Below are 24421 nucleotides of genomic sequence, written 5' to 3' on the forward strand. Positions count from 1 at the left end.
CAAGCTGGATTTAGAGAAAGCAAAAGCCAATGCTGGGTTTGGCTAGCAATCTCAGCAAGATCCAAAGAAAAAGTTGGGGAGCCATTAATACTTTATCAAGCAGTGTTTGTCTAAAGATAAACTCAATGAATCTAAAGTTAAGGAACAAATTCAAGAGGCTAATTATCTATATGCTATTTTCTTTTAAATCAAAGGATAAAACTACAAAGAATCACTGATGAATATTGTTAAGTGTCTTGTTTTTGGAAACATTTTAAAATCAGACAGACTTCAGTACTAAAGATGCCATTCCAAGCTTCTTTCAGGAATCCCTTGTGAAAAAGATAGAATCTCCTTCAAGTCAACCTCTACTAACCAGTTTGGATCCTGCTTAAGCCCAAACAAGGATGGCTAGGTGCTACCATTTGTAAAAAGACAGGAAATGCTTATACTGATCCTAAGTCATGAAAATATTGCATCAAATATGCTTTTAGTTTCCTTACTTCAGTGATGAGGCATGTTGGAAATTACTGCAGGAATATCATGCACTTTTTAATCTTGAAACACACATATAACTGCTAAAAATTATTTTAGTATATTTTTCTTTAACAGTGACCTCAGACTGCAAGATTGACTAACATGGAATATATGAAATGATGTCACAGTATTTTATATTTCACAATGTATTATCTGACCTTCTACATACTAAATAACATTAAGTAATTAATATGGTACAGGCAGTCCTCACTTACCAACGGTAATTGGAACTGGGAACTACATTGCTAAGCAACCTGGTCATAAGGCAAAACATCACATCACCGTGCCAACTTATAATGGCAGTTCCGGCAGCCCCAGTTGCTGTCATTAAGCAAATCCCGCATGGTCACAGTGTCCTGTGGTCATTTGATCACTATTTGCAACCTCCTGCTGGCTTCCCCATTGACTTTGCTTGTTGGAAGCTGGCAGTGAAGGTTGCAAATGGTGACTGTGGGACACTGCAATATTGTAATTGCGAGCCAGTTGCTGAGTGCCTGAATCAAGAACATGTGGTTGTGGGGACGCTGCAACAGCTGCAACCATGAGGACCCACCATAAGTATGCCTCAGCGCTGTCACAACTTCAAACAGTCACTGAACAAATGGACGTTAAATGAGGACTACTTGTAATAATTACAGAATGCATTTGGGGTTCATTCGAAGATCCAATGATATTTTAAAGGACAGAGTGGTATTCCCTAGCATTCAACCTGGAGATGTTTCAGAGGACAAATGGCCAGCTACATAATTAAGAATGAAGTTATTCTGAGCTGCTAATATTTGCAACAAAAATATATATTTTACTTACCAAGGGTATTAGCTTCTAATTGACCCAGCTTCAAGACCTCTTTACTCTATTTCCCAAGGTTAGTGATTGTATCTTATGCCAATTAGCCTCATATCAAACATGGAAGTACCCTAGTTATAGTCTAAACAAAAACTTGCTCTTTATTAAAAATCTCACAGCATAGACATAAAAATAAAAATTAAGAATACTTGCTGTAAAATTGTCCAGACATCCCGACATTACATACTGAACTGGTTCAGGCTATTAGGTTACAACAAATCAAATCCTCTTTTCGCCAATTATTTAGATTACCTCTTAAAACATTTCTATTTCACCAACCCTTTAGCAGTGGAGGCATCATTAAGGGGCTTCTCCTGCTAGCTGAAGTAACTAAGCAGATTTGTAGAGACTGCTTCTCTACAACATAATTTAAATGGGTTCTTGCTCTTCCATTACTCTACAACCTTTACTTTTTTTCTTACAAATGAAGTTGTTTTTGCTGCTCTTATTTATTATGAAATTCAGACACTGCTTTTCTGCTTATATAACCATTCAAGATATATTATATACAATATATAATACAAAATTTTAAATGTGACAGTAATGTCAATAAAATTAATCATTAAAACAATTAACAATTAAGAGCTTGGCAAAAGAGATGTTTTTTTACCTTTTCCTAATACCTGGAGAGTGGGAACCACACAGACCTTCATAGGCAATGCATTCCATACTGTGGGAACAGCAGTGGAGGCATCATTGAGGGGCTTCTCCTGCTAGTTGAAGTAACTAAGCAGATGTGTAGAGATTGCCCCTCTACGAGATAATTTAAATGGGTTCTCACTTTTTGCATTATTATTCTACAATTTTAAGCTTGTAAACTACCTTTAGGATGGTTTTTTCTTTACGGAAAAGGGTGGTACATGAACAAATAAAACATGCAGAAAAAAGCCCAAAATGTAAATTGAGATCTAATTTTGCAGGGAAGGAGATTTACATCCTGAGCCAGCTACTATGCTGTATGTGACAAAAAATAACACACAAGTAAATCAAAGCAGCATATTCCATGCCATATGCAACCCCTCCAGCTGCTTATCTGAATTAAAGAAAATGAACAGGCCTACAGATGGCTCTCTTCAGTAATCTGACAAAACAAATTATAGCAGATTTTTTGGACCCATTTGGTCTTTACAAAATCTGCCCTGGGAAGGGAAAGAACAAATTTGGATAGAGCTGAGAGGAGGGGAAAAGATACCTGGACATGGAAGGAAAGGAAAGAAAGAAGTCCTGTTTAGGATTAAAAATGTTAAATTCATCTGACAATCAGCTTGCCCAAGCAACTTTAATCTTTAAAGGAATCCATGTTTTGGAGCAGAACTTGCCTGTTCCTTTGTTTTTAATAGCTTTGATTCTTACCAGTGAAGGTAAAACTACCACCTGAGATCACAAATAATTATTTAAAGAAATAACTATCACCTTCCTATTGGATAAAAATGGTGCATGCATGTTCAGAAATGAGACTAGTGTCTACTATTATCACTGCCTATTAAAGCTATTGAGAGAAACTGGCTTGATAAACTTGGGTTGATATTGGTGGATAGGATAAATTTTCTCCATTGGTTTCAAGGACAGCTCTTTTCACAACTGTCCATTTCTTCTTGATCTGTATCTTGTTATGAAGACTACAATGAATGGGAAAATTGTCTCAGCTCACATACACTTTCTAACAACTTTCTTCTGCTTCAAAATCTACGACAACATATAATTAAATATTATGTGTCCTTAAAGAACACAATTAAAGCTAAGCCAAGCTGAAAAACGAGCTCCATGGGATTGACCTACATTTCTAACATAATGTTTGCAGCATTTTCAACAATATAACAGGTGAATGAAGCAGAAAGGCAAGTTACTGTATTTCTATATTTTCTATAGAAAAGGGGTAGATACTGTATGCTAATGTATACAAATATCTAAAGGCGAGCTTTAGATATAGTGGGGATGTGTTCTTAATTTCATTCATTATTATCCTAACTCTTCCTCTATAAAACTCAATTTAGCTGGCATAGGATTCTCTGAAGTCTCACACTTAGGCAAGTAGTCAGTAAACATCTGCATAGCTTCAACAATGTTGTAACATTAGACACAGCTAAACTATTTACTAGCCATGGTTCAACATGCATTCTACTTCTCAGACTGAAATAATTTCTTCAGCAGTTAACAGAATTGGTTTTTGAAGAACTGGTTTAACTCCTCTTCCACAGACTTTTCTGCTGTCCATTTAGCTTGAAAAGAATCTCCAACATCCTATGACTTTCTCCATATTTCAAAGTTTGTGGCTGTAGAAATGACTGGCTAACAATATATACAGTAAGTTATTTTCTGTCATACTTAAATCAAAACATTCTTGCTGTTTTATTTGTGACATAGGCTGAGGACAATCAATTCTATTAAGATGCTAAGCCAGGAATAGGCAGCCTTTCAATGGATATAGAAGCCACACTTAAAAAGGGCCACAGCAGGCAGGCCAACAATGCATTAATGTCATGGCGAGTGGACAGAGCTGATGTTTTTGCTCTTTGTATGTGTTTTATTCTATGTTTTACCTTTGTTAAGCCTACTCACTGGTTTATACACCTTTTGTTCTTTTAAATTTGAAATACTGGCAGGCAATCAGACACCTGCAATTTAGCATGTTGTTTCTGAATTTTAGCAGCGTAATCTCAGCTAGCTGCAAAATAGGGATTTAGGGGCTCATTCTATGGTAAGCTCAAAGTTATTTTATGTTATAAGCATGCAAATAACGCGAGTTTCTAGTTTTAGAAAATAATTGTATAAAGTGACAGCTAAGGATATATGCAATATGGTTTTTAAAAAAACCTTTCATTTTAAAAATCTAGGGAAAATACTTCATAGCAAATAATGAAAAATGATGGAAAATACAGATCAAAACCATACTATAACTTCTTAAGACACACATAGGAACAACTGAGATATCCAAAATAATACAGGTGAAATAATATTTGTATCAACTCTGGCTTTTAGAAGCTGGGTAATCTTTTAGCTTAGAAGGAAATATATCACCACAGAGCAGGGGTGGGGAAGCCACAGCTTGTGAACTGCCTGTTATCCACACCCAACATTTGTCTGGCCTCCAGAGCGCTCCTAGAGCAGGCAGAACCAAAATGTTTGGCCCTCTGGAGGAGTGAGATAAGATTTGGGGTGTTTTGACCTTACCTAAAACCCTGCTTGCTCTACTAAATGTCATATTATTGGCCGCACTCCTGTGCGCCTCATAGGAATTTTTTAAAAAATCCTGGCTTCAAAAGCATTGCTAAAACCTAACATAGAATAAGGAACTACAGAATGTTTATGTGTGGATAACATTTTCTTGCCATCCTAAGCCTTAGAATTATTTGCTGTACATCTCACCGCATGTTCTTGCAGTAAAGAATGGTAAAAGATTAAGAATTTTGTTTTATGCCCTCTTCCTAGCCACCCAGAGTTGTTGAGAGTCAGGCGGCATACAAGTTTAATAAATAATAATGAAGTACTTTCAATGTACTGAACATTTAATGCTTGTTAAAACATACAGTGGCTTATTGTAGAGAAGGAAGTCTGTGGAGTCCTTGGGGTTCTCTGAACTTGGTTCTTTTTTTGGCAAACGTTTCACTACCTGGCTAGGTAACAACTTCAGTGCTAAAATGGGATGGGGTTTGCTCTCTATTTATGTGCTGTGGCCTGCCTTGCCAGTGCTAGTGGGGGTGGGGGTTTTGTTTTGCTCCTCTGGTAGTTCCTTGATTAGCATCTGTTTACTGCTTGATTGTGTGCCTGGTGGTAACCTTTGCTTATCTGGGTGATGATTGCTGGTGAGGTGATCTTCTGGTCTTTTGTTTCTTTTGAATAGTATGTAGATGCTGTTTATCTCTGTGTGTCTGTTAATTGCTGCCTTGTCTGAATACCAGGCTTCCAAAAATTCTTTTGCATTTTTGGATTTAGCTTGGTCTAAAATGCTGACAGCTTCCCAGTTAAAACTATGGTTAAGTCTGTCCGTGTGTTGTGAGATTAAGGAGTTTTCATCACGTCTTCTGACTGCTAGTTGGTGCTTGTGGATGCGCTCTGCCAGTCTTCTGCCTGTCTGTCCTACATAGTGTTTGTTACAGTCCTTACACTGTATGTTGTAGATGACTCCTGTTTTTTCTTCTTGTGCTACTGGGTCTTTTGGTCTACTTAAGATATTTTGGAGTGATTTTGTTGGTTTGTGTGCTACAGAGATGCCATATGGTTGTAACAGTCTGTTGGTGGTTTCTGAGACATTTCTGATGTATGGCAGTGTGATCCTTTTCATAGATTGTGTTGGTTGTGTTGTAGTAGGTTGAGTGGTCAGGCACTTTTTGATAAAGTTGCGTGGATATCCATTTTGTTGGAAGATGTATAGGTGGTCTTTTCCCCTTTTCTTCTGTTCTGGGTTGCTGCAATGTGTTCGTCCTCGCTTGAATAATGTTCATACCTAGCTCCTCTTACACAAACCTTACACAAACACTATGTAGGACAGACATGCAGAAGACTGGCAGAGCGCATCCACGAGCACCAACCAGCAGTCAGAAGACATGATGAAAACTCCTTAATTTCACAACACATGGACAGACTTAACCATAGTTTTAACTGGGAAACTGTCAGCATTTTAGACTAAGCTAAATCCAAAAATGCAAGAGAATTCTTGGAAGCTTGGTATTCAGACAAGGCAGCAATTAATAGACACAAAGAAATAAACAGCATCTACATACTATTCAAAAGAGACAAAAGACCAGAAGATCGCCTCACCAGCAATCATCACCCAGATAAGCAAAGGTTACCACCAGACACACAATCAAACAGTAAACATATGCTAATCAAGGAACTACCAGAGGAGCAAAACAAAATCCCCACCAGCACTGGCAAAGCATGCCACAGTACATAAATAGAGAGCAAACCCCATCTCATTTTAGCACTGAAGATGTTACCGAACCGGGTAATGAAACGTTTGCAAGAAAAGAACCAAGCTCAGAGAACCCCAAGGACTCCACAGTTCAACCCTGAGCTACACATGTTCGCCTCTATTAGAAGGAAGTCTGTTTGGTTTCACCTTAGACATCCATTCCACTACCACTTGCAGTGGGTCAGTTATATTAAAGCTCAACTCTGAAACTATGTTGTTTTTTTTTAATGGATATAAATCCTCCATGAAGAATTAGAATCTGATAATTCAAGCAAGTATTAACAGATTTTTGTAGCTCTCTTAATGGATACACTTTCAATTTTTAAAACAAAATTGTTTACTCCTGGTAATCTAACAGAAGATCATCTAAAAACCCCAGGGCAGATATCTAACACTGAACTGAAAATCTAAGACAAATATACAGTGGTACCTCGGGATACGAACTTAATCCGTTCCGTGACTCTGGGCGTATCCCGAGTTGGTTGTAACCCGACGCAAATTTCCCCATAGGGTTCAATGTAAATCCGGTTAATCCGTTCCGCCCTCCGAATTTGGTTGCACCACGAAGCAAATTTTCCCATAAGGTTCAATGTAATTACCGTTAATCCGTTCTGGCGTCCGTGGACCACGCGTCAGGGGCGGGAAAACGGCCGGGCGTGGTGCGGCACGGCGGGAAAACGGCCGGGCGCGGCGGGAAAACAGCCAGGCGCGGCGCGGAGCGAAAATGGCCGCGGACCATGTGTCAGGCCGGAAAAATGGCCATACCCCGAGGCGGAGTTCACACATCGAGGTAAATTTTTGCGGCTGGAGCTGGTTGTAACCCGAAAAGTTCGTTAGTAGAGGCGTTCGTATCCCGAGGTACCACTGTATTGGTAACATGAGATATTCTAGACCTTATTGGAAAAATCTGTGAGATGGGTATCTAGCTGATAGTTTATAAGAGATCAATCATGGAATTGTGTACACTTCCAGCAAATGTATTTTACTGGTTAACAAGACTGATTATTTTCCTCTTCTCTGTACCAGGCCCCAAACACTGATTTTTAAAAAAGGATCAAGGAAATATAGACCAATTAAATATTTTGCACTGTAATAACATTAAGGACTACAGGATGTGAAGAAAATAAATACTGATAAATTAGTATGTTGATACAGCTGATTTGGTATATGCTGCATAGTTGGATTTGAATCTGCCTTAAATACTTGTTACAAAAAAGGTGGAACATCAGTCAATGAGCTTTCTGATTAATATCCCTTGCCAAACCTCTTGAATAACTTTAACAATAATTTTAGCATTAATATCTGTTTTCCTTTCATATCATATCGTTGCCCTGGAATGTAAGTATACACATGGTATGCCAAAACAAGGGATAGTTTGGGAGCCTTAATAATTTTGGTTGCTTTTTTCCGTAATATTATTTTTTGGATATAGTTGCCAGTCTATAACATTGTTTTTAGAACAGCATACAATATTCAAGAGTATGGCCTTATACAGCTGAAGAAAGTTATTACAGAACTGGCAGTTTTATCTTCAAATCTATTTCTTACTATCTTTATAACAGAATCCCCCTCTTTTATACCCGCTGCAAAAGTTTATTTTATTGATTTATAAGCTACCACACTCTCAAGGCTCTTGACATTTTCATTATACATAAATATATACCACAACCTTGAGATTCCTTTTTGGTCAATCCTTGCTAGTTCAAGATGCTACTGTTTATGTTACAATATTTTTGTGAATAAGGATACACCTTATTATCCCATTTACAATTCTTTTTTACCTGAACTGAATCACCTGTTTTCATTTCCTAATAATACCTCTGGAAGACAGGGAAGACCCAGACTAACTTCTGAAAATAAATATAGCACTGAGGGCTAGAGTTTTGCTTTGCAGCCTGCCAGCTTTCCAGTTTAAAACCATTGTATTTTTTGCAGAATATTTTAAACATATCACAAGGCAAAGAATGTTTTGTACATTCTTATACCTGGTACACAGACAGGGAACTAATTTCCTTCCTAAAATAAGAAACTGATGTCATTCCATGATGGACATTCAGAATAAAGCATTTTTTTCCCTACAGTACATAATGAATTCCATAGTTTTAACTACCATAAGATATGATGATGGCTCACAACTTAAGTGCCTTTAAAGAAACATTATACAAATAAATGATGGATAAATTATGAGTAGCTCTAATCACTGAACAACACTTCCAAAGATCAGTGGCATAATGCTCTAAAGTATCATTTGCTGAAGAAAAGAGGAAGATAGTTATTTCTGCAAGCATCAAGTTAAGCACTGTGGGAAACAGGATACTGGGGTAGATACGCTTTGGTCTAATTCAGCCAGGTTACTCTTCCATTTGAGGTAATATTTTTAGAAATGTAGTTGCCATAACAACCTCTTCTTATATTACCAAAGAAACTGGAATTCATCTGCAATCACATCAACAATGCTCTTATTTCTCGTACTCTTCTGTCAGTACAACTACATAATCAATATATACTGGTACATAAACCATAAGGACTGGTAGCAGAATGTAAATTAGAAAGTAAATTGGACTGCTAAAATATACTGCACCAAAGAACAATGAACATATTTAAAAGAACATTCTAGCTGAACAAGTAGTTACAGCCAAAACAATTTATTACAAATGAATTAGTGTGTCAGTTTCTTTATTAAAGGCTCCCTCATCTCAGCACTTTTTTCCTTCTCAAAAGCTGGTGGGGAAAGTAATAAATTATCTAGTTAGTGGCCAAATGCTCATCTCTATTCCAAAGTACAACAAGTTAAACTTAGTCTAGTCATTAACACATTACTTAGAAGTAGTTCTACTGACAGGTAATAAGCATGCTTAAGACTACAGTCACAGTTTTATCAGGCAAAGAAGACTGATTTACACATTTTTCCCAACAGCCTTCTAGAAATTATATGCAAGAAACTGGCAGCCATTCCCTGCAGAAACAAACAAACAAAAAAACCTCTTGAGAGGAAGTGGCAAATACCTTCTCATTCACTCCTGGCTAGATCTTCCTTCAAATAGTCTACCTCCCTAGACCTGCCTAACGAATGAAGTGGAGAGTACTGGAGCATCTGGACTATTTGAGAGGAAGATAATACAAAATAGCTGTCAGTGAAGGAACATTCTTCTGAATGTTAAACTTGTTTAAAAACTGCGCAAGAGTGACAAAAACTGTCATTTCAAAATGGACGACAGAAATATAGTGACAATCTAAGAGTGTACTCTTTTGAAAATAACGGCAAAAACAATATGGATGGGGAACTTTGTTGAGGGAACTCTATTTATGATGGCTCACTTCTCAAAGAAGCCATCATGTCCAAGCATCAGCAAGTTTCTAATTTGATATATTTGAAAGGAATTTGATGGCTCAGGGTCAAAGCCTTCATGTAACATCAGAACAGACTGTGAAAACAGAAACACAGTTCACCAAGAGCTTTAACAGTATTTTTATTTCTTGGAAATTCATGAAATAGTAGGTATTTCATCATTATTGCAACCAAAGTGGGGGGCTAATAATCAAATTAATGACAGTTGCAAGGTGAGCTCTGATAGTGTGATGGAATATGAGGGTGACCTTGGAAGACTGGAGAGGGGGAAGGGATGCTGCCCAGGGAACGATCAGATGAAGGAGAAAGGAGGGTAATGGCCAGAGAAAGAAACCTGCCCTTTCAGACTTGCAAGATTGATGTCAGCCCTCCCAGGTAAACCAGACAGGAAACATGACTAGATGAGCTAATTCTACTTTATTGTAAGGCAAAGTCTGAAAATACAAATCTCCTGCCCTCCCTATTTACCTCCTGAGTAGTTAGGGCTGGTCCTTCCTAAGTTTCTTTCTCTAGTGGTTACTCTGTTGTGGACTCCTTCCTCTTTTATCTAATCATTCCCTAGGCGACATCTCTTCCCCCCAGCTTCCAAGGACATCCTCAAGTTCCATCACAGGTAGTGGTTATTTGCAAGGTTTTTTCTGAGTAGCTTCAGAGCCTTCCAAGAAAAATCAGTACATTCAAATATGCTAATTACCAGTTAGGTTATCTTTCACTATATATTAGAACTAGGCATGAAGTTATCTCACCTTCAGGCGCATCTGCATCACAGACTTTGGATACGTATGTTGTTGCATTGTTCAAGTGTCCTTCAAGTGTCTTATTATTCTGCACAAGAAGACATTAATTGAGGATCATTTCATAATACATTTAGGATACTAATGCCAGAGACACATCATGGGTTTTATTTTTGTGCAACAGACATTAGATAAGTCTTACGAGTATTTTTCCTTTAAAGAGAGGTATTTGAATAACATGCAATATTAGAAGAACTACATTTCAATCCTTTACTATTTGACATGCAAACAGTTTTATTAACAATATGTAAACTGTTTTGATAACTTTCCATCAGCTGAAAAACTGATAATTTCAATCTGCTATCAAGGTCAAATCCCTACCAAGAAACTGAATGAATGAGTTCTGGGGAAAAAAGTGATATTGCTAGGTGACATGAATAGATAGAAGGGAATGAGATAATAGAGTACAGAAAAAGTGACTGGTTCATCAAGGAATGACTGAAAATGCTTAGAAAAAAAGTCTATTTTGAATACATGATTTAAGTAACAGACTTTCAAACTCTGTAATATGTGAGCCTCTGAAAGTATAAAAAAAAATTGTGTGACATCCACCCTCAAGAATAAAAGTAGAGAATTCACTGAGGTTAGGCCTGGGCAAAAAATAAATATATCACTTATTTGTAGTTATTCATTTTTAGTTTATCTATCAAATAAAACAATTACTGAAACTCACAACTATACAAAATAAGCAAAACAACAAAAAATCAAATAATATTTTAATGGGAAGGAATTTTCTTACTTTTGCATAATACCTGAAACCTGATTTTCATTTTAAAGATAGCCACAGTCATTCATCAAAGTAAGGGCTAAAAAAATCCCTATATCCTTCCCTTAAATCAGTTTCTTTTAAATTGCACTTTAAATACTGCAATTTGCACAATATTGGCAGCCTGTAACTTGCTTTTGGTGCTCTTTTTGGTGTACACTGCGATAGAATCATAGCTCCATCTCTCCTCCCTTCCCCTACACTGCGACTTCCTCTACAGAGTGAACACCTGGTTGCATGATCAGAACTTTACACAGAAGCCTTGTGCCCTCCACATATGATTACTTCTCCTTTGAAAGGCAAATGTCATGTCTGGTACAGCAGTTAAAGTGCTGGACTAGAAACCAAGGGACCTTGAATTCCAGTCCACCCTTAGGTGTGTAAGCCAGTTGGATGACTTTGGGCCAGTCATTCTCTTTCAGCCCAACCCTCCTCATAAGGTTGCTGCTATGGGGAAAATAGTAGGGAGTATTATGTACACTGCTTGAGTTATACAAAATAAAGTTGGGATAAAAATCAAATAAATGAATAAATAATTGTGCTAAAACAAGAACAAAAAGAACACTCCGGCTTCATAGAACTCTGGAACTGTTGCATTACTTCTTATTCAGTATACATCAAACTGGTAAGCCTCCTCAAAAACGAGTGATAGCAGAGCAGTCTCTGGTGACCCTCCATCTGTTGTCAGAACCCACACTTTAACAAATACCACTTTAAGTATAACTTATGCAAATGTACACAAGGTAAAGGAATAAATGTACATCTAAAACATGACTGTTTATGATGAAAGGCTGAGTGAATTAGTGAGGATACAAAGGAGATGAGAGGTTCTGAATGTTGGAAAGACCATTATTTGACAGTATCAAGAGTGGATCTTGAAAAATAATGAAAGTACATACTGGCAATCAGAGCTAATACACCCACTCTTTAGTTTGATAAAGTCCACTCTTGAGAACAAAATTGAGGGATTCTTATAAAATGACCAATACCCAGGTATTCTGAAGGTGGTAGTGAAAGTTTTATTTATAGCCTTAGCTTATAGAAACTGTTTGGTCCTTTCCATGAAATGTTAACTTTATAGGGTTTCTTCCTTTTATATATGTATGTACTATATAAAATTATTTATACAGGTATTAATGGTGTGCTGCATTATTTTAAATTTTGTGACTTGGTCTTGGACCGTAAGTAAGTAAGACATGAAAGAAAAGTACAGAAGTGAAAGACATACATGGTAAATTAGAACTGTAGGAAGAGAAAGTCCTGTAATGAAACCTGTTTGGAACACAATAAAACATACAGGTAGTCCTCAAGTTACAACATTATGATGGTGCTGAAAAAGGACACTTATGACTGGTCCTTGAGATTGCAGCTGTCCCAGCACCCCCACAGTCACATGATTGTGATCTGGGTGCTTGGCAACCCATTCGCATTTACAACTGGTTGCCAAGTGACCTGTGATCACATGATTGCCATTTGCAACCTTCCCTGATGGCTTCCCCCAAGCAAACTCAACCGGAAGCCAGCAAGTCGCTGGGGTAAGTCTCCCCCAGCCTTTCTTCGTCCGCTCACATGCATCCCACACCCTCTTTCCTTGGCTTCCCTGTGACTGCATGCACTCCACACTCCCATTCACCAGTCTTTCTGAACTCATGCAGCACTGAGCACCCGCTCCCTCTACTCATGCGTGGCCTGTGCCGGGCCTCCCTGGGCCTCCTCTACCATCCCGCAGCACCCCTACACTCCTTATCTAGGACACCCTCCACTTCCCGCTTAATGACCCGTGCATCTTGGGTTACAATGGCAATGGGGACTGCCGGGATTGCCACTGCTAAGCGATGTGGTCATGTGACATCGTGCCTTACGACTGCATCACTTAGCAATGGCAATCCCGGTCCCAACTGCTGTTGTAAGTCGAAGATTACCTGAACATGTACTCAGGCCCAAAGGCCCACTGAAATAAAATTGTTTTGAGGCCCTTCCTGAAGACCAAGAAAGTGGGAGCTAATCACATCTATGGGGCAACTGTGATCCAAGAGGAGGGTCACTACCAAGAAGGCCTGTCCCCTAGTTCAACCCCTCTTGATTTCCTGGGGGGGAGGAATATGGAGGAAACCCACTCTTGATGTTAGAAGGAGAATTTTAGACACTATTGTCTAAACAAATATTGAAGGATGGAACTGGAAAAAAGTGATGAAAAGGAAAAATAATGGTATTTTGTCCTTCATGTTATGAAATTATCACTATAATGCTTAGGATATTACACAATTGAACACTAAATTTATTACTTGAACTTATGTTCAACAAAAGACAAAAAAGTGCTTGTTTCAAAATGCATGATGGCTGATATTGAATTTCCAAAATCTTACCGTAATTAGATATTTTTGACTCCCATACATAACATATTGAGGGGCTAAACTGTAGATCATATAGCTGGTGTGAAGAACAATCAATAGCAGTATCATACAAAGAAAAAGAAGGGCTTGAGGTCGTGTCCTTCCCCGTCTGATCTTGTACAGCTAAAATTTAAAAAATGTTATATTAACACATTATGAGTCAGTTTTTGACATTAAAACAAGTCTCTCAAAATATCATTTAAACAGGCTATCCTTTCATTTGCAATTTCTGTTCCAAGTTTTTAAGAGTTATAGGAGTTTACTATTCTATACAATCAAAATATTGTTTTGCATATATTACTGGTGAATGGGTGCTTTAACTTATCTAAATATGGAATCATCATGTTAAAATGTATTCATCTACAGGCAACTGGGTTATGCCAAGCCAAACTATAAGTACATCTACCCTGGTGTTATATATTCCTGTTCTTTTCCACACAGAGCATTATACCATGTGCTTAACAGCAGAGGACAAAACAAGGAGAGGAAACAAAAGCAGCAAAGAAAGAGAAAAGAGAAGAGAGAGAACTGTAGCAAAACATGAATGAGGTATTTGGCATGTGGCTTGAGATCTTATGGTTGAGTGATGAGGGCTCCACTGGGGGATTATACTAAATGCTTCTCATCCTTTCTGTGGAACTCATAGTTGGAAAGGAACTTAAAAGTAACCTAGTCTTTTCTTTTGTATTTTAATCTTTGTAAGCAGCCCAGAGTCACTTGTTTGAGATGGGTGGCTATATAAATCCTATAAATAAATGAAGAATAAATAGTCCAATTTTGCAAAAATCTGTTGCTATAGCATTCAGTCTTTGACTAAAAACTTCTTACAAAGAAGAGTCCATCGTTATGAGGTATTTGTTCCAGGGGAAACAGCCTACCAGATAGTTTTACTTATAGTCAAATCCAATTTCTTGCAATATGAATTTGTTGTTACTGACTCTATCCTCTAGAGCAGAGGTTCTTAACCTTTTTATGCCACGGACCCCTTTGAGAGTCTGGTGAAACCTATGGATCTCTTCCTAGAAAAATATATTTAAATGCATAAAGTAAAATACATAGATTGTATTACAAAGAAACCAATTATGCTCAAATACAGTTATCAAATATTAAAACATAACAAATGTCTAATAGTATATGTGAAAATAAAGTTATAATTCCCCCCCCCCATCCAAGTTCATGGAACCCCTGAAATCTATCTACAGACCTCCAAAGGGTGCATGGACTACTGATTAAGAGCTGCTCTAGGACTAATGAAAAAAAAATGGTGTGCTATCTCATCTATGTCTTAGCCTTCCAAACATTTAAATACAAAACTGATGACAACAGCTAAGAAGTGTTTCTTTTAGGCCAGGGACATAAAAATTAGGTAAGAGTTGTTTCTTTTTTAAAAATACCACATCTAAACATTACATTTCTAGCAAGTGTCTATTTTCAAAGCAGCCCTGCTTAAATAAAAACATACATTTAATACAATAAAAAATGTTAAAAGTTAAAACACCCTATACACAATGCTTTAAAACTGAATCCATACTTAATAGCATATTATGAAATGCAGTATGTTAAAATGGTTTTTTAAATACTACTACTATTACTACTACTACTACTAATATCTATGTTTTGAAATTAAGCATTTAAATATAGCAAAATTGCCACATAGTTATTCTGGACAAATTCCAAGGCATCCAGTTTCAGAATGATTCCTGCATAAGTTATCTTGATGTGAAGTGAAATGATGTACTTGAGCTGACATAAAAGCTGACAAAATATGTATTTGGCTTAATATTATACATAATATAAAACTTTCTGCTTATTTTCTAATGTGCATTTGCAACGTTTTATTTATTTGTGAAACATACTAAATTATTTGGAAAGTTGGTGAAAGACACAATAAATTTACCCTTATCCAGAAGAACCATATACCGATATTGCGAATTCCTGCCATTGAAGTAAATATGAAGTACATGATGATGGTAGTAATAAGAATGTAATCTAGGGGGAAGACCTAGAAGATAAATGCACAATATTTATATATCAGGAAAATTTAATACTTTAAATATCCATATCCTATTTCCCCTATAAAATTTTCAGGAAAACCAAGAAGTAAAATTTAAAGGAAAAATAAGAAGTTACTAAATCTAATATGCTCAGCAATGAAAGACAATGACAGAAAGTGGTATGTTATCCAAATTTTGAGGTATTAATAGTCTTATACAGGTTCCTAAAAAGACAGAGTTGATATGTCCCCCACCAAAACACTCTTCTGCACTCAATACTCATTTAGTTTATGGAGGGTGAGGTAGCATGAATAGAACCCCTAGTGAATTGTGTGGGGTGACAGTCATCAGATTCCCTGATCCAAAATATGGATCAATAGCAACTTAATATCAGGTCAGAATTTACATTTTAAAACCATTTACATTTTAAAAAACATACTGGCTAGAACATTTTTATTTATTATATTTATGATATTCTGAACTAGTGATAGTTTCAGTAGTTTTCAAAAGATAATCATTTATTGAAATCTCAGAGTTTTCACTTTCTATCAGTCACTGTCAAAGATGTACTTACTCATTCATGTATATAATTAACTCATTACTGTATAATATTATTTATTTTTAAAACTCATTTATTTTCTTAGCATTCAAGTCCTTTACATTCAGTAGAAGCAAATTGGGAATTTTCCCATACCGAAGCTTCACCACTGTCTTTCTAGATCCAGGTAACTTTTACTTACTGTCTGTAGAATAGGTAACAGCATATTCAATGGGTTGGTCAAATTAGTTTTAAGGATTATAAATCCAGAACCTATACCAGTAGAATGAAGCGCTTTATCCAAACTGTAAGAATTTCAAACATAAATTGTTATTGCTTGATTTTCTGAAAACAAGAGAGACAATGACAGAAAGTGGTATGTTCTAAGTACATTTACTATGTACAGTATAGTACTGAAAGATAAAAAGATATACATCAACATTTTAGAAATCACTGTATAGCATTTGATGGTGATAATGATTAGGAACACTGCAATTTTTTTTAGGTTGTACACAAATCGGGACTGATAAGTGTATATATCTTCTAAGTAACTTATATATTCAGAAAAGGTACCATTTTGTTATGTAGGAAAGTTCAGAAGAATCATGAAGTAGAGATTAATCTGATAATTATCATCCATGTTTACATTAATATGAACTGTTGCATTGTTGAAGTTCTCCAAGCTTGGTTTTGGGATTGTTGACATTTCATTACACTACTAGGTAATATCATAGTACCGTAGTTTTGGAAAAATGCGGAACCAAGAAATTTCTCTCCAAAACTCCTGCGCTGATGATATTACTAAGTAGGCTAATGAAATATCAGTGCTAAACTGTACATATTTGTCACCATCGCAATAAAATGAATTCCCTATTAGTGCAGAAAATTATAGGAGCCTTTTGAAAAGCTAGAAATATATTTGGGTTTTTCTTTTTAAATTTTATGTATTATATGCCTTTTTTAATAGCCTCTGTTCTATCCACAACATATTATGCATTATAATTCACACTCCTCCACTAGCATCCTATATGTTTTTGCACATTATGTTGCAGACATCTGTTTTTTTAAAACCCATGTATTTCAGTATGTTCACACTGACAGCAACTCAGGAATAATTCTCTAAAAACACTACAGTCAGGAGAGGCATACACAGATTATTTCTTTTAGGTTGCACGTGTTTCATCCCAACTGTTTCATCTTAATATATATATGAACTAGGGATGTACAAAACTTTTTTTTTTTTTTTTTGGTGCCTTCAAGTCAGTCTTGACTCCTGACAACTGCCTGGAGAAGTTCACACAGTTTTCCTGGCAAGATTGTTTTGCCCTTGCCTGCTTCCTCAGGCTGAGAACAAGTGACTGACCTAAAGTCACCCAGCTGGCTTTATGCCTAAGGCAGGACTAGAACTCCTGGTCTCTCGCCTGGTGCCCTAAAATACTACACCAAAGTGGCTCTTATGCAAAACATACTGATTTGAAAATGATGTTCCAAAGAATTTTGCAGCATTCCAATCTCTCTCTGGTCCATTCCTAATCTCTTCTGGACTACGCCTTTTTAGGGTTGTTCAGTTATTTCCACAATAAATCTTCCAGAATGTAAGCAGTTTGAAGTGTCTCTAAATGAAGCAGGCCTGCCTGGGGGCCGGATCAACTCAGAGCACCTCAAACCATTTATGGTATGGAGGATTTATAGCAAAACACTCCCAAAACAGAATGGTCCTGAGTGGGAATATTCCATTCCCCAAATCAGAAATTTTTACACATCCCCTGATATGAAGATCATCATGAGCTAAACAGGGGCTGCAACAAATGTTCCTTCAGAACTTGACTAATGAAAACAAAAATACAGAAAAAAATGTAGTGAATACATTATCTCTATTAAGTCCAGTATTTAAGCCATATCATGTTGGCTGTAAAAGAAACAAGCTAATTGTAAACATTAGTTCACAGACTGATAAGGATATGGTTTCTAAACAGCTACCTGCATGCTTTTCCATTATCAGGGAAAACTACTTCCCCACCAGTTCATCGGAAAGGCATTAGAAAGAAACAAAGAAAGTCTCCATCATAATATATTGGGAGATAAATTGGTTCTAAATTGAAAACAGTTACTTGCTGAGATTTCAATAACCCTGTCCCTTTCATCTCAATAAATCTTGTTAAAGCAGTGAGAGAGAATCTTATTTGGAAGAAATACTTTCAGTTTGAAGCAACTGCCAAAAGCTTGCACTGAAGTAGAACATTAAAATTTTTCTTCACGTGTGTCTCTGAACGTATGAGGATTTGAGAGCAGACGGAAATATGGTATGCACACTGGTCATATACCCTACTTTCTCCAATATTCACATGCTCAGAAAGGACTGAAGAATCGTTTGCTTAAATGTGAATAGTACAGCCTTGCAATCAATTCCTCTTTTATTATGTAAACAGCTGACTAATATTCAAATAAACATCAGAAGATACTTTCAGCCCTCTGTGCTAAACAAGAGAAATGGTGGATATGACTGCATACATGACCCATGTTCTGCTCACTTTCAAGCTCTCGCGGGTTTCTGGTGAATGCCTGATAAGGACATTCATATCTAGTACTTGTTTGAGTTTGCCTGAATGATTTTCAGCAGATACATTTTAAAATGCAAAGCAAAGTATATTATATACTTACTTTGACAAGAAGAGAGAAACAGTGAACAGCAGGGCTACAAGTATAAAAAATATTCCCCATACAACCTAAAAGACAGGTAAGTTTGAAAACAGTTTAGCAAGTTTCTCAACAATGCATGGTTTGTTCTGTCATAATTTAATGAGATAAATATGCGAAATTTGTTAGCAGGGCATTTTCCCTCATAATTAAAAATGCAACATCTATTTCCAAAGCCTCTGCTAATAATATCAGAAACTGTTCTGAGTTCTGCACAGCATATTTGCTCACACAAAGCAAAACAAGAAAACTAGAAATACTATCTTTATAAGGGTCCAAAACTGTAATTAAGAAAAAAGTTATAAGTTAAGCTGAATTCCTCAATTCATCTTCTGAAAAATAATTTTGTCCAGATATAAGCAGACTTAATTTATTCAGCTGATCATTTAGGAAAAGATCTGCTCAGATGACAATGTACATTTAAATCTTTCTAAAAAGTGGAGAAAACAACTAAAGCACATATTTATGTATTTTTATTACTATTTTAGCAACTGTAAATATATATATATATATATATATATGTGGTTATATTCGTTATATCTGCCCACTCCACTCAGTCTGGCAGAAGGAGCATGTTGTGCACCCCGCCATTCAAGGAATTTTGGCTGGTGGGGTCCAGGAAGAGGGTCTTTTCTGCCGTGGCCCCCACCCTGTGGAGCAGCTTGCCAGCTGAGGTGCGGGCTGCCCCCACTCTCCTGGCTTTCTGAAAAGGTGTAAAAACATGGCTATGCTGGGTGGCCTGGGGCCTGATGGGGGCTCGCATTGCTGGAGCTGGCTCATGGGATGATTGATACTGCTTCCCACATCATCTTGATTTGTATATTGCTTTTATAGATTTGTTATTTGTGTTTTAATCAGGGGTATTTATATTTTTATGTTTTTATTGTCGTTTTTAATTGTAAGCCGTCCAGAGTCACCCTCTGGGGGAGATGGGCGGCATATAAATCTAATAATAAATAAATAAAATCTAGTCCATGAAGATTGAAGATAAAATGCATAAATACATAAACACATATGAGGTACCACTTCCACAAGTGAGAAAAATTACATTAGACATAATTGCTGCCTAGCAAACTGAGTTCATTTTTTAAAAGTAAGTCTTTTTTGAATAATTAAAGCAATAAGATCAGAGCTCAGTGCAAGGCTGGAGTCCTAATGTGTTCGTACATACTACAAGAGAGAGTTATCTAAATTTAAATGAATTGGAATAATGTATTATTCTATAATATGATCCTACCTCTGTTTTTAGTTTTTTTGATTTAAAAGTAGACTTGATTTTATGATTCTCATTGTTCACAGCAATACAAAGTACATTTAAATACTGTACTCTGCTTACATTATATTATGTGGTAGCTATAAGAATACTACTAGTTATCTACTATTACATCATTACACCATTATTTACAAAAACTTGATTCAAAATTGTGATTGATCTTTATACTAAATAAACATAAGAGGCCTTGCCAAATACAGAGTATTAAACAAGTTTCCAAGTCTAGTGAAATAAGTTTGATCTGGATATTACAACGTAATCTTCTTAAGCTACGTATAACTTTTATATCTTTCACTACAAAGAAATTATTTTTATGACAAAATAACATTTTCTGGTAGAAGTTTAGTCTCAATAAGAGAGTGATCTTTGCTATCAAACATGCCTATTACAAAGTAATGGTGTATTTTCAGCATCATTCAGGTGCAATTCTTTTTATGGAAATTTAAAATCCCTAGTGTCTTGGCTTTTTTGTTTCTACATTCTCTTGGTATCTTTCCTTTTTCCACATTCATACCCTGATGGTTTTCTAACACTAAATTGAATTTGTTGCTTATTTGTTCATCCTGCAAATCTGTTCACAAATTTCTCCTCCTGTCTACCCATTTTACATTGATCCATTATTTGTCCAATTGTAACAGTAACTTAAACCATAAATCTTTCTCCAATTTCTAAGTTAATCTGTGCACTTGCAAAATAGAATCTGACCCCATGGCACTATACAACTGTATGAGACTCCACTCCCAGCATATTTAATGGGAGCCATATTTTCAAGTAAATCAACAAATAAGAATCAAACTGATGTGTGATCTCATTTAATACACTGCATTAGAATTCCCTCATTCTCCACAACTTGATTTTAGCTACAGTTCTGAACCATGATATATATTAACAATAAAGATGTGGAAATATAGCAAAAGGTTATCTATTAATATTATATATGTAGTGATTTGATTAGCTCAAAAGAAACCCATGGCACAATACGCTGCTTCGCATTACTTTTTCCATGATATAATATTACAATTATTGAACATCCTAATTTTGTTCATTATAATAATTGGATAATTCACTCAACATTTTATTTCTTTACATCTAAATAAGTGAATGTTTTACAAAAACTGATACTTTCTATCCGTTTTACACACTTACACACATTTGAATTAGCAAAAGCTATCTCTGGGTCTTTCTTCTAAAGAGTTGTATTAGGGCTATGCGAAGCACCTCATCAAAGGGATTGCTTGAAGCATCAAGGCTTCCTGCTTCTAAGTAGCAATTAAGAGTCAGGCAAAGCATTCCACACCAGCAGTCTCACAGATGCCTAGCTAGTATCCAGTGTTTTTTGCAGTTGTCTGAAAAACATTTATGCTTACAGAACAGGTAGTGCTAACATTTATGAAATACAATAGCTGGGATTAAACTTAGGTTTAAGTTAACCTAAGCGCCTGTACTCCCCAATGGGATTTTTAAGCCATTATCATCATCATCATCTTCATAGCACAGACACTTTTTCAGCTTTATTCTCTTTCAAAACATTTTGTTGCATAACTTTATGCAGTGGAAAGAGACTGCTAACCAACACATATATACTCAAAGTATCTTTGGGCATGAGGCCTAAGCAACAGGGTTTAAAATAAACCTCAAAAACAATGGTACTGCTTTGTCTCATTTTATGGTACCAGTAGAGCCATTCTGATCTTCTGAATGGAGTCTGTCTCCAATAATTTGAATGTTTTATGAGATATTGGTAGGATATCAACAGAATGTGGTACAAACAAAAAGTTTTCCTACAATACAATATGATGATCTTTACTTTTAGGGGTCTCATGATACCACAGAACTTTGTCCAGCAGCTTTTCTCAACATATTCCAGACGCCGTCCTCTTTTGCGAAGAGTTCTTAGCTTGTCTTCAAGTTGTTGCAGCATTTGCCTCTCTCGAGTTGGTAAAGGCCGACCATCTCTGCACTAGTAAGGAGAATTGTAAGAAAAAGTGCAACATTTGCACATTAGTATTACAATCTTCACGTTTGTTTTAATTCAAATCCTTACTCATGGAAATTGAGTTCTAATTTCACTTTAGTGTAATTTTAAAAAATCTTTTAAAAAACTAAGAATGCTTGTTAAATGGTAAAGGCATTGGTTTTCCAATTCCAAAGTACCATAAACAGAAATGTTATACTAAAATCTGAGGGATTATTATTCATCCACTTTTAATAAAAACTTCATATAAGCAAACAAACTAAAACTCACTGAATAAACAGAATAAATACAAATTAACAATCCAAAGAACCACATATACTAGAGTCGTAACTTTTAATAGTTATTCAAGTTATCAGCAAATTAGGTACTTTATTGGGCTCCTACAAAGTGAATGAGTGCAAATGAAATCCTACATTAATATATACTGTATTGTGTTTTGAAATAATGAAATGAAATCCTACTTTAATATATATTCCATTTTTCAGGTGTTCAAACTAATAATGAGTGAAAATTAAGTGATCTTAGAAAAACACAGAATTAAAGTTCTAAAAGTAATGTTTCAAAGTAGCACCGAACCTTTGATTTAATTCTTTGAATATTTTGCTCAACATCTTCAATATCTTCAGTGTTCTCCAGGCGTTCATAACTAGCATTTCTTGTGCCCTTTATAAGGTTTAGAGGCAAAGCAGACATACCGTAAGCCTAGAGAAAAATGAAACAGAATACTAATTAAGTCTATCACTTCTAAATGATCATCTTAAGTAGTGCAAAATCAGTATTTAGTTCTGACATCAAACTATTTAGTCATATTCTTTTATGACGTATAACTTTATAGATGTATGATTCTGCACCACTCACTCACAAACCATAATGACAGTTTCTGAACCCAACTCTCCTTACCAGGAAGATGAGTAAACTACAGAATACAGAATTCACCCAAACTATGGCAAAAACGTGCATACATTAAAAAATAAATAAATATAAGAGAGAAAGTGAAGTTCTTTGGCCTACAATAAGACAGTTATTTGGAACTGTTTTGCACTGATTTAAGATTACATGGTGAATGGTAGCCCAATTTTTAAAGACCAGTGAAGGAGGGGATATAAAAGTAGAGCTCTTATAGGAAGGGCGGAGCTGGCGTCGCGGCGATACGGCGGGCGATCCTGGGCTCCCAGGATCGCAGCCGATATCTCCCCCCCCGGATGGTCCCGATGGACCTAAGCTGTCCCGTAGAGACGGTGATTGCAAAGGGCGCGTCCTGCGGATCTCAGGGACACCACAAGTCCCAGATTGATCCCAGGAGAAGCTCTTAAAGCCGGCGGAGGAGAGGCGGCCATTTAATGACTGCGAAAGCCGGGACAGCTCCAAAGGAAGAAGAAGGAGAGGCGTGTCAACTGGGTGAGATGGACCTTTACTATTCAACTATTCTTAGAGAACACCTTAAGTAACTTAAAGAGATTTTTAAAAGTGAAGAAAAGTGGATTAAGCGGCGAGATTGAGCCTTATAAAAAAAAAGGGGAAAAAAATCTTTGTTTTTTAACTTTCCCTTTTTAGTGGAATTGGCAAGATGTTTTTCTTTTAAAAAAAAATATTTTTAACTGGACTGGCTTTTTCTTTTCAATACTCAATAATCTTTTATCTCAAGCTTCTTTTTTGATTAAGATTTTTTTTATTGTTATAAGAAACCTATATTTTTTGTTTTGGAAATGGGGAAAGTGGAGTTAAGAGAAAGTAAATGAAAGAAAGTTGCACTGCCATCTAGAGGCCTGATATAGTGTTTTTTTTTTCATTGTGACGTATACTCAAGGACTTTGGGCTTTCTAAAAAGATAGTGGGATGTGCATGTTTATACAGGTGCCATCCGAATAACTATAAATAAGAAAGCGGAGTTGAAAGCGATTTTGAAAATATTCAAGATGGAAAGTTTGAGTTAGTCACAAGAGCCTTGTTTAGTGGCAGTAGCTCTTCTTTCTGGTAGAAGCTTTGCTTGGCTCTCTATTCCCCCCCCAGTTGGACTTTTAAAGAGACCTGGCCTTTCCCCTCCTCTTCTTTTTTTTTTTCTTTTTTTTCTTTTTTCTTTCTCTTGGCAAGAACAAAGATAAAGAATCCTTTGACTTAATGAAGGTTTATACAAGGGGTTTGATAATAGACTATACGAGAAACACAATGCAGAAAAAGATTTTTAAACTATCGAGGATGACTATAAAAAACTGGAAGAAGAGCTGCAGAAATTCCCGCAAGAAAAAAAAAAAAGACATCAAAGCTAAAATGGACTTAAACATAAAACGGGATCAATGGAAAAGGAAGAAATAGCACAAGAAATCAGAAACACTAAACAGAACTATTTTGAGGCTTATAAACTGAGAAT

At 36.2% G+C, this 24421-nt stretch overlaps 1 protein-coding gene across 2 annotated transcripts in view; it reads right to left on the reverse strand.

Annotated features, from left to right (window-relative positions):
* The window catches only part of LMBRD1 (LMBR1 domain containing 1), a 66946-nt gene that overhangs the window by 6524 nt on the left and 36001 nt on the right, over positions 1 to 24421 (reverse strand). For both annotated transcript variants that reach the window (XM_088137588.1, XM_088137584.1), the window contains exons 8-14: positions 22630 to 22755; positions 21886 to 22038; positions 18770 to 18834; positions 16311 to 16413; positions 15474 to 15578; positions 13550 to 13699; positions 10370 to 10448 (exon numbers count right to left, since the gene is read on the reverse strand). In XM_088137588.1, the coding sequence (XP_087993714.1) occupies positions 10370 to 10448; positions 13550 to 13699; positions 15474 to 15578; positions 16311 to 16413; positions 18770 to 18834; positions 21886 to 22038; positions 22630 to 22755 (781 nt within the window). The remainder of the gene's footprint in view (positions 1 to 10369; positions 10449 to 13549; positions 13700 to 15473; positions 15579 to 16310; positions 16414 to 18769; positions 18835 to 21885; positions 22039 to 22629; positions 22756 to 24421) is intronic.

The sequence above is a fragment of the Python bivittatus genome, unplaced genomic scaffold, assembly GCF_059951505.1.
Source record: "Python bivittatus isolate LINGU-HERP-01145 unplaced genomic scaffold, Pbiv_v1 ctg000020_np1212, whole genome shotgun sequence".
In the NCBI taxonomy this organism is placed as follows: domain Eukaryota; kingdom Metazoa; phylum Chordata; class Lepidosauria; order Squamata; family Pythonidae; genus Python; species Python bivittatus.